General features: G+C 35.4%; 1 protein-coding gene across 1 annotated transcript in view; it reads right to left on the bottom strand.

Annotated features, from left to right (window-relative positions):
• The window catches only part of QPCT (glutaminyl-peptide cyclotransferase), a 39,224-nt gene that overhangs the window by 7,803 nt on the left and 18,474 nt on the right, over positions 1-12,947 (bottom strand). The window contains exon 3 of the mRNA XM_074203967.1: positions 11,125-11,403. Coding sequence (XP_074060068.1) covers positions 11,125-11,403 — 279 coding nt within the window. The remainder of the gene's footprint in view (positions 1-11,124; positions 11,404-12,947) is intronic.

Genomic DNA, 12,947 nt, shown 5'->3' with positions numbered 1-12,947 from the left:
TTCAGCATTAATATTGATACTAATACCTTATCCTTTCTTTTAGTTCCCCAATTTCCATGAGCTCCATCTCCATCCATAAAGGTAGCTAAACTTCGTTAAACTATCACCTGAACCTGCTCTCCCTCCAAGATGCACAACTCTGAACTATCCCTTTTATTACTCACGCCTATCTTTCCACCCCTCTCACTACTTCACTCATCCTGCACCTACTCTTCACTGTCAGTGTTCTAGCCAGTCCTTAAAGCACTCCCTCTTTTCCATTCCTATTACCCCATATTAGTTTCATTTCTCTGTATTCACAGTCTAGATGCTGTATTATTGTTGTTATTTGTCCTTCATTCTTGAAGAAGACCATGACATCAGGTGATGCCATGACACGCACATGAATTGGATTTGAGTGAAGGGATGCTGTACAAAGTCACCAGTCTCATTTTCTCCTCTATATCTGAGCCCAATGGTCAGAAATAAATCAAGAAGACTGGAGATAACCCTGGATGCCAGACAATCAAGGTTAAGCCACTTGCCCAAGATTATACAACTAATAGGTGTTGAGTATCTGAGGACTCTATAATACATCATTTAGAAAAGGCATTGTCTATTCTTCCTATTATTTTTATTGTTTTTATCGATGTCCTTTTTTAAATCATGATGGTTTTCACTAGGATCCCTCCCCTTTCTTCTACTAAAGAAACATTCCGCAAAACAAATAGTATTTTTTCAGGCCAAACCAAATACAAAAAGAAAAAGAAGAAAAATTTGCACAGCCAATCATTGAAAAATCATGAAAACATGTTATATGCAACATATATACATATATATATATATATATATATATATATATATATATATATAAAACCTTATGCCTCCTCAAAGGGCTTAAGGTTGTTTTTTCATAACTCTTTTTCTGAGTTCTGCTTAAATCTTCATAATTATGCACTTTTGATTTTCTTGTGTGTGATTGTTCTTTCCATTTACATTATTGAGTTTGATATATATATATATATATATATATATATATTCTGTTTTTGACACTGCTTACTTCACTCTGCCTCAGTTTGTGTTTCTCTACATTTATCACACACATCCTTTCTTATAATATAGTAATATTTCATTACATTCAGATACCACAATTTGTTTATCTGTTCCTTGAATGATGAACATCTACTTTGTTTCCAATTTTTTTCTATCACAAAAAGTGTTGCTAATATTCTGGTGTATATGTAGCCTTTGTTATTAATGATTCCTTTGGAATGTAAACTCAGTAATGGAATTTCTTGGTCAAAGGACTGGACATTTTTGTCACTTTGTTGGTATAATTCCAAGTTGCTTTTCAAAATGGTTGTATCCTTTCACAACACCACAATACATTATTGTGTCTTTCTTCCCTTAACCCCTCAGATATTGACTATCCATTCCTTAATTGCTTGCCCCTTTGTGTTTTGAATGTTCCCCCACCTTGCTGATCTCTAGGGCAAGCAATAGCTTTTTTTCTTTATTCTATAACTAGTACCAAGCACTTGCCCTTATTAAGTATATATACAATAATAGAAACCATATCTTCCATATTTGGAATTATACTCCCTCCTTGCTTCTGCCTTTAAAAATCCTATTCTCCATTTAAAGATTAGCTCTTTTGCCACTCGCCACCTAAATTTTCCTAGAGTCCTTTACCAGCATCACTTCCACATTCCTAGTAGAATATAACCTCTATGATTACAAGTATTTTTATTTTTGTTCTTGTATGCCTAACTCCAAGCATAGTATCTTACATACAGTAGAAAATCAATTGAACTGAATTCGTGTATATGTGTCTAAAACAATATATACATACTTTATATTATATAGATGTATGTATATAGAAAATAAGCAACAATTTTTTTAGGTTTTTGCTAGGCAAATGGGGTTAAGTGGCTTGCCCAAGGCCACATAGCTAGGTAATTATTAAATGTCTGAGGCCAGATTTGAACCCAGGTACTCCTGACTCCAAGGCCGGTGCTCTATCCACTGCGCCACCTAGCCTCCTCTACGCCACCTAGCCACCCCAACAATTTTTTTTTAAAAGGAAAGAAATATGTTAGAACTTATTTGTCACCTGGGTTGAACAATAGATAAAGTTTTGGTCCTAGAGTAAGGAAGATCTGTGTTCAAATCTGTCTGAGCAAATCACTTAATATCTGTAGGCCTCAGTTTTCTCAGCTTTAATAGTGTCTACCCTATAGAGTTGTTGTGAGGATAAAATAAGATATTAGTAACACAACAGTGTCTAGCAAGTTGTAAGTATTTAATGTTTATTGCTTTCTCTATTCATCTTTCCTTCTATTCACTAATGAAAATTCAGCTATTCCCTGATAATACCACTTCATCCATTATCTTCTACCAATTGCCTTCCATTCTACAAATTGTTCTTAATCAATGGATGTCACGAAATGGTATTGATTTTCTCCTTACTCTTCAGTGTCCTTTCCAGACTTTTAAAATTCTGTTTTCTATTTCTCATCATTTGAAAGCCATGTTGTTCCTCCAAACTATCTTTTTCAAATTATTATTCATTTTATATAGTCCAGCAGGGATAATTTCAAGATATGACTTTTTTTAAATTTTCTGTTTCATTTCCCACTATCATGACTTTACTCCTCATATTGATTTCCCCCAAATGATGTTATGACCCTAAGGTTCTTTATCCTTCTTGATTTGACCATCTCCATTTTTATACCTATCAGCCAAGAACCAGCAAAGCCATACCTTAGATCTAATAATCATCCCTAAGATCTCTAAACCTGGCACTCTTCCCCTTGGTTTGGATCACTAACTATCCTGTCTCACCCCATTCAGTTCATTAGCTTTATCCTGGGTGCATTTTTTATACTCATTTATCCAACTATTCCAATGTAGTTTTTATCACCCTCCTAGTCTCCCATATCCTCTAAAATCTCACCATGTCCACCTGATTCTATTCCATCTGAGACCTACAAGATGAGGAGTCCATTGTTCATCTAAAAGTTGACTGAAGTTTTCCAAATAATATGACAAGAAAGAATTGAAGGATGCCTCCATTGTCCAACTCTATAACTACAGAGGGAATAGACTGTCTTGTGATAGTCACAGGGTATTTCTCTTTTAGCCACTGCTGCTAAGATTCTTGCCAGAGTCCTTCTCAATAGGCTGATCCTTCACCTGGAAGATGGTTACCTCCCTTAGATCCATGTGGCTTCAGAAAGGGTTAAGAAACAGTCGATAAGGTGTTTTGCTCCCCGTCAACTCCAGGAAAAATGTCAGGAAAAGATAAGAGGTCTGTATACAACATTTGTAGATCTGACCAAGACCTTTGAAACCTTCAGTCATGAGGGTTTGTGGAAAATTATGTCAAAATTTGGTTGCCTGTAGAATTTCATCAGTTATTCTGCATCAATCTCATGACATCATGCTTGCCTGGGTTTTGTTGTTTTTGTTTTCTTTAGGTTTTTGCAAGACAAATGGGGTTAAGCAGCTTGCCCAAGGCCACACAGCTAGGTAATTATTAAGTGTCTGAGACCCGATTTGAACCCAGGTACTCCTGGCTCCAGGGCTGGTGCCCATCCACTGTGCCACCTAGCCTCCCCTTGCCTGGGTTTTGGATAGTGGATGATGCTCTCAAGATTTCCCAGTCACCAATGAAGTGAAAGAAGGTTGTGTTCTTGTTCCTATACCTTTTAGTTTGATGTTTTTAGTCATATAATCAAATGCCTTCAATGAGGATGAACACAGCCTCAAGGTCAGCTACCACCCTGATGGTAGATTCTTCAACTTGAAAAGGCTACAAGCCAAGACCAAAGTGGAGGGAATGTTGGTGCATGACCTTCTGTTTTCAGATGATTGTGCATTCAATGCAGCCTCTGAAGCTGAGATGCAACAAAGTATGGATCGATTCTCTGCCACTTGAGCTCATTTTAGTCTAACAATAAACAATCAGGAAAACCCAGGTGCTCCATCAGCCACCACACCATCTATATGTGGAACCATCAATTATAGCAAATGAAGAAGTTTTGGATACTGTGGACAAGCTCACTTACCTTGACAGTGTCCTTTCCAAGGTGGTACACATTGACAATGAGGCTGAAACTCATTGTCAGAGCTAGCTCAGTATTTAGGAGGCTCCAAAAGAAAATGTGAGAGAGAAGTATTAGACTGACTACCAAAATTAAGGCCTACAGAGTCATTGTGCTGACCTCTGCTATACGCCTATGAAACCTGGACAATCTACCAGTGCTATGCCAGGAAACTGAATCACTTCTATTTCACTGTGTTAAGAAGATTCTGAAGATCACCTGATAGGAGAAGATACCAGACACTGAGGTCCTTTCTCATGCTAAACTGCCTGGCATTCCAACATTACTTCAGAGAGTACACCTTCGCTGGACTGATCGTGTTATTAGAATGCCAAATGTATGTTTACCAGAAAGACTATCTTTATAGCAAGGGCTCAGAAGGGAATCAGAAGAAGCAATACCAGGACACCCTCAAGGTTGCTCTTAAGAACTTTAGAATTGATTGGGCAGCATGGGAGACACTGGTACAGGACTGCCAAGCATTGCGTGCCCTCATCAGCAAGGGCACTGCACTCTGTGAAGAAGGCAGAATTGAAGCCGATTAGAGGAATGACATCAATAAATTTAGAGTACTCCTCCCCCCAAGTGTTTACATGGACTATTTGTGCCCTTCCTGTGGTAAAGCATTCCAAGCATTGTATTGGGCTAACATTCAAACCCATTGTAATTTGTCTCAAACAGTGATGTCATTTTGGTCTTCTTCATTAACAAAGGACAAGAACCTGCCCACCATCACTAACTCTGGATCATTTCCATCATTATCTCCTAGGTCAAAGACAACTTCTGAAGAAAGAAACACAACTCTGGAGTCATAGAGTTATAGAGTTACAGAGATATATATTGCCTAACTTCAACTGAGCTCTTGCTTCTATTATTTATTTCCTTCTTGTTTTGTTGATTCTTTAAAAATTCTCCTCATTGACTAATCTAGATCGATTCTCCCTTCATGCCTGTCTAGCTATTTCTCTTAGTTTCATGGTTATCAGATGCCCCTAACTCTTTTTCACTAAGAAACAGGCAATCTAGCTCCAGTATTCACATTTACTATCATTTTACATACTCGTCTGGAGTACCTTAAGTCATGCACTCACTTGTGAGTAGGCAGTAGAGAAAAACATATTGAACCAAATCCTTTGTCATGCTCTACCAAGCTTTACAATATGCTCACCATGATCTATTTCCAAATCCTCCATATTTGTGGGACTCTGTTTTGCTCATTTGATTAGGAATTCTGTATTATCTCTGTCAGATTATGCAAAGTTTGGAAACTGTTCATCTCAAACTCCTCTTTCCATATTTCTCCTGCATGATATCCAGTGGAAGATGCCTACTTGAGACCTACCATGCTTCAGCTATCTCCCCTGTACTGCCTTACTTACTCCCTGTAGAAGAATTACAGCTAGAATATTGCTCATTCCCACATGGTACATCTCTCTCTCTATATATATACACACAGAAGAAAGTTTTCTAATGAACTTTAAGCTACCAAATTACATTCAAGCAATACACTTGTATTACATTTGGGGAGGTAGCAAAGTGCATTGGAATGTGCTGAATCTAGAATCAGAAAACCTAAATAAGAATTTCAGTTCTGTTTGGCCTTTGTTAAGTCACTTGGCTTGGATTGCAATTAGTTTGATTAGATTATTTCTTCTGGGTTTTGATAAAGTCAATATACAACTCTACTAGCAAGGGCTTTTTGAAGACTTCATCATCTATTGGGAATCTCTCTTTTGGAATCTCAAGAGGATTTCCTATTTGACAGTAATAAATACATTTAGCAAGCATATGTCTCCTTCTTTCATGCTTCTCTTGTTAATAATCAGAGGGTCATCAGACCAGTGTCTGTGGTTGTATTTACAAAGAGATCTTGGAAGATTCTAATAAACCCATGCAAGGCTCTTTGTTGAAAGAGAACCTTCAGGACTACATTTTGCTGTACTTGGGCTACTTTTTTAAATTAACAAAAAAAATGATCATAGAGGAATTTTATATTTCCTGTACCATTTAGTAAATTTTGTGAGTATAAATATGTGGTCTGTTGCAGAAAATCATTTCAAGAAAAGACCACTGCTTCCCTTTCATACTTCCATAAAAAGATATCTATAAATATTATATAAAGTCATTAACCAATTATTGTCTATTATATGTGTTAGACACTTGTATTATGTTATGATAATAAAGGAGGCTTGTAAGTTAGTAATTGTTCACATTTGCTTCATCACCTTTTTTAAAAATAAGAATATAGACTTCTTTTTTCATTACTTTGATATGTAACCCTCCCTGAGATATATTGTAAAAATAATCCCTTAAAAAATAAAAAAATAAAATAAAATAATCCCTTAACATCTCCAAAATTGTGTTACCCCCAGCACATATTTCTTTAGTGTGTTCTTGGTCTGATTCTCTAAGCTTTATCAATTTCTTATGTGCTATTTCCATTTCTTCACAAAGCATATCAGGATTGTGGATATAGATTGATTATAAATTTGATTATAATATATACAATTTGATATAAAATTGATCATAAAAATTGTTTATTATAGAAATCCTGACAAACTTACTTCATTTTATATTCATGTTCTATCCCCATTGGTCCTCTATTAATGTTCTTGGGATAATATAACTTGATTGGGTTTCAAGACAATTTTGCTATAATGTTGCTTGTCATTCCACTACTTTTTGAAATTTTATGAGACAATACTACTTGCATTCATTTATCATCATGAATAGGTTTTACACATGAATCTGCATTCTTAATTCCACCTATTTCCTCCCTTCCTCCCCCCTCTCCTTGCCTCTCTTCCCATTCTCATTCTCTCTCTCTCTCTCTCTCTCTCTCTCTCTCTCTCTCTCTCTCTCTCTCTGTCAATTTGACAAGTTCAATAATTGCTGGGTGGAACGGCTTCTATTATGCTCTTTTGGTCTCCTCATTATTATAATTATCTTTATGTGGTTTAAATTTTCATAGGAAATAGTGATCATCTCTGAGTCAATATCTTTTTTTTTCATCTTCCTTCTGTTGTCACTGATGACTTGGTTGACTAGGTCAGGTTGAAATTGTTGCAATTGCATGCCATGTCTTCTTATCATTAATCTTTCTTTTAATTTGATGCACTTTTGACTTTTAGTTACTCAATAATTTGACTGCCTGCCAACATCTGATTCTAACATGACACCTACATTCATAATTATTCATTTCCTATCTGTTGAGGCTTAGCCAATTCATTATTTTATCATGTTGCTAAGTGCTCACCAGGACCTTCAATTCCTCTTTTTTTGTGTGCAGCATTGAAGACACAGTCATGAGTCTTCTGAAGATCTTATTCAATTATATCTCAAAATCTTGAGCCATGTTTTTCAATATGAGTTCATCGTTTCCCCCTGTACCCACCTCCACAATAAAGTCACTCAAAACATATATCGATTTGGCTTAAAGAAACTTGACAATCTCTTCAAAGCATTTCTCTACATCTTCATTTTTCTACAGCAAATGTTGATATAAGAACTACAGACATCTTCATGGAGGTCTTTTTTTACTTAGACTTATCATGAATATCACAAAATAAAAGAATTTATTGTCCCCACTATCTTTGGATAATGATGAAATAAAATCCACCAGTACCTTAGTATGCTTCCCCAAGAGGCAATTTGTTCTCTTCATTCAACTTTTTCCCAGTTTCCATATTTATTAGAATGTCAGTATTAATGTGGACCAATTATTCTAATATCAAGTAATGAAACAATGAACATTTATTACTATATGTTTGCCAACAAGTCAAAAATAAAAACAATCCTCATGGAGTGCATAAAATCTAGCTAGGAGCAACATGTAGATCTAAAAAAATAGGTAAAAGGAGATGGGAAGGAGCACTAGCAAGCAGCAACAGGATAAAGGAGAAAAGAATCAAAAAAAATCTCATATAGAAGGTAGCACTTGAGTTGACTCTAGAAGGAATCTAGAGATTCTGAAAAGTGTAGGTGATAGTGAAGGCATTCCAGGTATGGGGAACATCTAATTAAAAAGACATGGAAATAGAAGATAGAATTGCATTTTAAGAAACAAGAAGGAGAGTTTATCTGAACCACATGGATGGAAGTAATATATATTATCTCTAAAGGATGGATGGGACAGAGGGAGAAAGTCTTTTCATAGACTGTTTATCATATAAATAATAGTTTATATTGACCCTAGAGGTAGTAAGGAATCACCAAAGTTTATTAAGTAAGAGAGTGATATGGTCAAATTTGCATTTGTGTCAAATCAGTTTGGTAGATATTTGCAGGATGAATTGGAAAGGGGAGAGATTTGAGGGAAAGATTATTACAATTGTCTAAGCAAGAAATGAAGCTCTGATCTAGGGAAATGTCTGTATGATTGAAGAAAGAGGAAGGAAATGAGATGTGGCAGTAATAACAAGTTATGGTTACTGATTTTCTGGGGTTTTAAGGAATAAGTCAAGGGGGGGGGAAGCATTATCAAGCCTTTATTATGTGCCAGGTACTTTGTTAAGCCTGTGAAAGTAAGATGTTGATGATGATTCCAAGGTTGTAATCCTCATCTCCAGAAAATCATCATTCCACAAGAGGAAATCAACTCAGAAATTCATATTTCCTCAGTATTCCCTGATACTAAGATTCCTCCTCTGATTGGAGAGAATGGGAGGTAACATCTGGAACCTTTTCTCTAATTCTCCTCCATTTAAGAATGGCATCCAGGGGAATTCTCCTAGTCATTTCCTACCCACCTACTTTTATGGACTTCATATCTCCAGAAACTCATTATTCTGCAAGATGAAAAGAAATGGAAAACTCATACCTCCTCAGATCATTTCCCACTCCAATTTTATGACTTCATCATACTCCCTAGAGGATAACTCTACCACTCCTTGCTCTTTTAATTTTCTTTTGTGTGGTGTTCTGATTAGATTGAGACAAGAAACTGACTTAGTCTTTTTTTAATATCCTCAGTAATTAGCACAGAATCTGCTAGATAGTGTATAATAAATATTTATTGACTCAACTCTGACAGTGAAAATTATGGAGCCTTTGATAGAAAAGGGGAAATTAAAAAGGAGGCAATAGGTTTGATGAAAAGATGTAAGTTCAGTTTCTAAGTTTAAGATATCATTGAGATATTCAAAAGCATACTGACTGGACAAAGATAATTGGATTCATCTTTGGACAAATACCTCAAATTTGATATATTAAGAGTTAAGTTAGTGGCAACAGTCTAAATATTTGATAACTCAACATTCACTTGTCCTCTATTTTTCATCATTTCTGCAGATGTAAGATAGGTTACAACAGACTGACCATTTACATTTTTTTAACTCAGATTTCCATAGTCAAATAATCTATCACCTAGTAGCCACCCTTCTAGTAATGAGCTGCTCCACAATCAATTAATTTGTTTCTCAGACAGAAGTTTCGATTTGTTTTTAGGATGATCTCCAGAGTCTTTCCATTGGGTCAAACCTGCCACAGTTCATATTCTGATTTGCATAGTTTTCAATAATCCTGCTTATCAGCATAAAAGGATAAATAATAGCATAGTAGATTTAGAATCAGAAGGCACTTCAGGCAATACCTAGTCCAGACCTCTCATTTCACGTTTGAAGAACTGAGACCCTGAGACATTAAATGGCTTATTCAAAGTCTCACAAGTAAGAAGCTGCAAAGACAGAACTGAAACCTAGGTTCTGTGTCTCAATATCTAACAACCTTCCCATTAGCCCATACAAGCTTTCCCATGATGATATTATGATTCTGGGGATGAGATCTGAAAGATATTTTTAAACTTCTCCCATGTTTGGTCTTCAAAAACTAGATTTTCACCAAATCTAAAGTATGATGAATCAGATCTTGTTTAAGTACCAGGCAAAACTCTGCCCCATTTAAGATACATGCATAACCCAATATGGATCAGTTTTCAAGTTCCTCTTTCAGGTCCCTATTGCTCAAAATGGAATGATAAAAATGAAAATATACTCCATCGTCCCCAAGTTACTCACTTAGGTCTTACTAAATTCAAAAAATTCATGCTATTAATTTGGACAAATAGGAGAATGATACTATAACTAGACTAAAGAAAAAAAGCCAAAAACAACTCAAAAAGAAATGAAAAAACATGCTATCTACAAAAGTTTTGTGTTTTGTTCAAGTATAGTATATCCAATAAAAAAAAGAGCTAAATGTCTTTATTACTTCTATTACATGATAAGTTTTTAACCTCTTTTCCCCATTAGGCAAAGAGAAGCATCCTCCCTCAAGTTTCAAGAAAACAGGTCATTTATTACCCATGAACAAAGTTAGGCTTTTTTTGCTTTGTTTTGTTTACTTTGGTTATAAGTGATATTGGAACAAAATACCTTCATTCATTCTAGTACATTTTATTTTTTTCAATATGCTCTTAAGAATACAGAGACAGAAATCACATCTGAGAGTCCCTAGGGTATTTTGAGCTGAGAGCATAACAAAAGCTCTGCTATACTACCCATAATTGAGCTGAGATTTCACAGATAATAGCAATGCCATACTTTTGCTTCATGCTTTCCATCTAGATTAAGTCTGAAAGTACTTTACTAATGATATAACTTAGGAATTGCACTCAAAAGTTTCCACCTCTTGGATCAAAAGTTTGAGATAAATAAAGTAGTTGCATAAACAACATGAAATGAACATATTTTTCTGAGTCATAACCATTCCAACCCACCTCATTGTGTTCCCTTCAAAAATTTTTCACATTTAATTCTGGCAAATAAAACTGAACAATGTAAAAGTTATTAACACCGCCCCCTTTTGAAAATTAAATGAATCTATTCATAGTGGAAATTGCCTCAAAAGATATAGTCTTCAAATTAATATTTTTCAGTAGTACTTCATATCATTAAGTCATTTTTTTAAAAATACAAAATGTACCTAAAGACTTTAAGACTAAGTTTTTGAATACCCTTTCTAGTCTCCCAGGACTCTAGAATTCACTCTGAGCAACTGTTAAGATAGCTGTTCATTTAAACCAACAAGAGGAAACAGATACCTTCAAGGAAAGAAGCTGATTGTCTAAAGCCCGGGCTGCCTCCAACAGCATTGCACAGGGTACCGCTGAGTCTGTAGCTCCCACAAATACTCCACTGTCCCATTGTGGAAAATACTTAGAGTCATAGTGGCAAGCGAGTACCAAGTGGCGCTTGGCAGTAGGGTCAAGGGTGCTGATGATATTTGAAAAAGTCCGGTATCCATAGGGTGTATAACTCAAGAAAGTATCCACTTCTAAGTTCCAGTTGGCTTGGAGTCTTTGAATTCTCTGCATGATGTGCTAGAAGAAAAACAGAGAGAAAAAGGGAGAGAAAGAAATTAATGCCTATAAAGAGTTTTCAGTTGCAAAGTGTTTCAATGCTCACATTTAAGATCTTAGGAAGCCAAGAAGAAATATTTGAGAATTTGAGAATTCTGATACCTTTTCTTTTTTTCCCTTTCTTTCTTTCTTTCTTTCTTTCTTTCTTTATTTATTTATTTATTTTTCCAACTACATTTAATGATAGTTTTCAAAAATCATTTTTTTACATTTTCTCTCTCCCCTTCTTCTCTACCCCCTCCCCTGAAAGAAAGCAATTTAATATATACTCTACATCTATAAGCATGCTAAACACAGATCCAATATAATCCTTTTCTATAACATCTCTGATGAGAGTCAAATTAATTTCTGACAGCAGACTCTCTCTATTAACCTTTTATCTCTCCAGTTCTGAGTAGCATTTATTAAATGAATGTTTGTTGACAATGATGCCATTAATGTGGGAGACAACAGATGCAGTGATTCCCTAAATTTATAGTAATTAAGGGAGAATGGGAAATTTTTCAGGGAAGAAAAATGGCAGAGGTTGAGAGAGAAGGGAAGGGAAGGCACTACATGATATAATGGACCAAGAATCAAGGGTCTGTGGTGTGGTTTTAATTTGGTTAATAACTTGCAGTATGGCTTGAGAGGTAAATCACTGACTTTCTATGGGACTTGGTTTCTTCATTGGTCAATGAAGGGGTTGGTTTAATTATTAAATGAAAAGTCAAATGAGATATTTTCTAAGACTCTTCATGTGTAAACACTCTTATGAGTCTGTATTTAGTTCTATGACTTAGACATTTGAGATCTGAGTAGCTTGCTAATGTTTCAGGTCATGTCATAGATGTGACCCCTCTATGGGAAGTGCGAATGGGACTGCAGTCTAAGGCAAAAAATGCAGAAGAGTACACTCAAAAAGAAGTCCTTTATAAAACTACTTTTTAAAAAAAAATAATAGGGATAGGGAACAAACCTGTGATATCACTGTACAAGGAACTCAACAGTTAAAAGAAACACCCTCTATCAATTCAGGTCAGAACCTTGATTTCTAAAAGGTTATCCACCTAGTTAATTAGTTGAAGGGTTTTTTTTATTTTTTCTGATCTGATGGATTTTAGATAATATACTCTGCATCTGTCACCTATAACCAGAAGCCCTTGAATAAGGAAATAGCTGTCATTATACCTTACCATAGACAAATTTGGGCAAAGCCCAGAGCATTCATACTGTTCTAGACTCCTAGAAGTAAAAAGAAGAACTCTGGGAAGTAGGAAGAACAGATTTTATTTTAGAATCACTCTAAATCTATAAAAAAGAAAACAATGAAGATTTTCATTATAATAACAAGAAAGTATCTTTTCAAAATTTGAACTTAGATATTAGCATTAAGGGGACTTGAGAAAACCATCTTTCCAAAGGCAGGATATCAGTTGATATTTGAAGAAAGCTAGGGGAGTCAAGGGACAGCAAAGTGGTATAGTGGATAGAATACTGAATCTGGAGTCAGAAAGATTCATATT

Source organism: Macrotis lagotis, chromosome 1 (assembly GCF_037893015.1).
Source record: "Macrotis lagotis isolate mMagLag1 chromosome 1, bilby.v1.9.chrom.fasta, whole genome shotgun sequence".
NCBI classification, from domain to species: Eukaryota; Metazoa; Chordata; class Mammalia; order Peramelemorphia; family Peramelidae; genus Macrotis; species Macrotis lagotis.
Note: the sequence above shows the minus strand (reverse complement) of the source record. Positions and strands in the feature narration are given on the sequence as shown.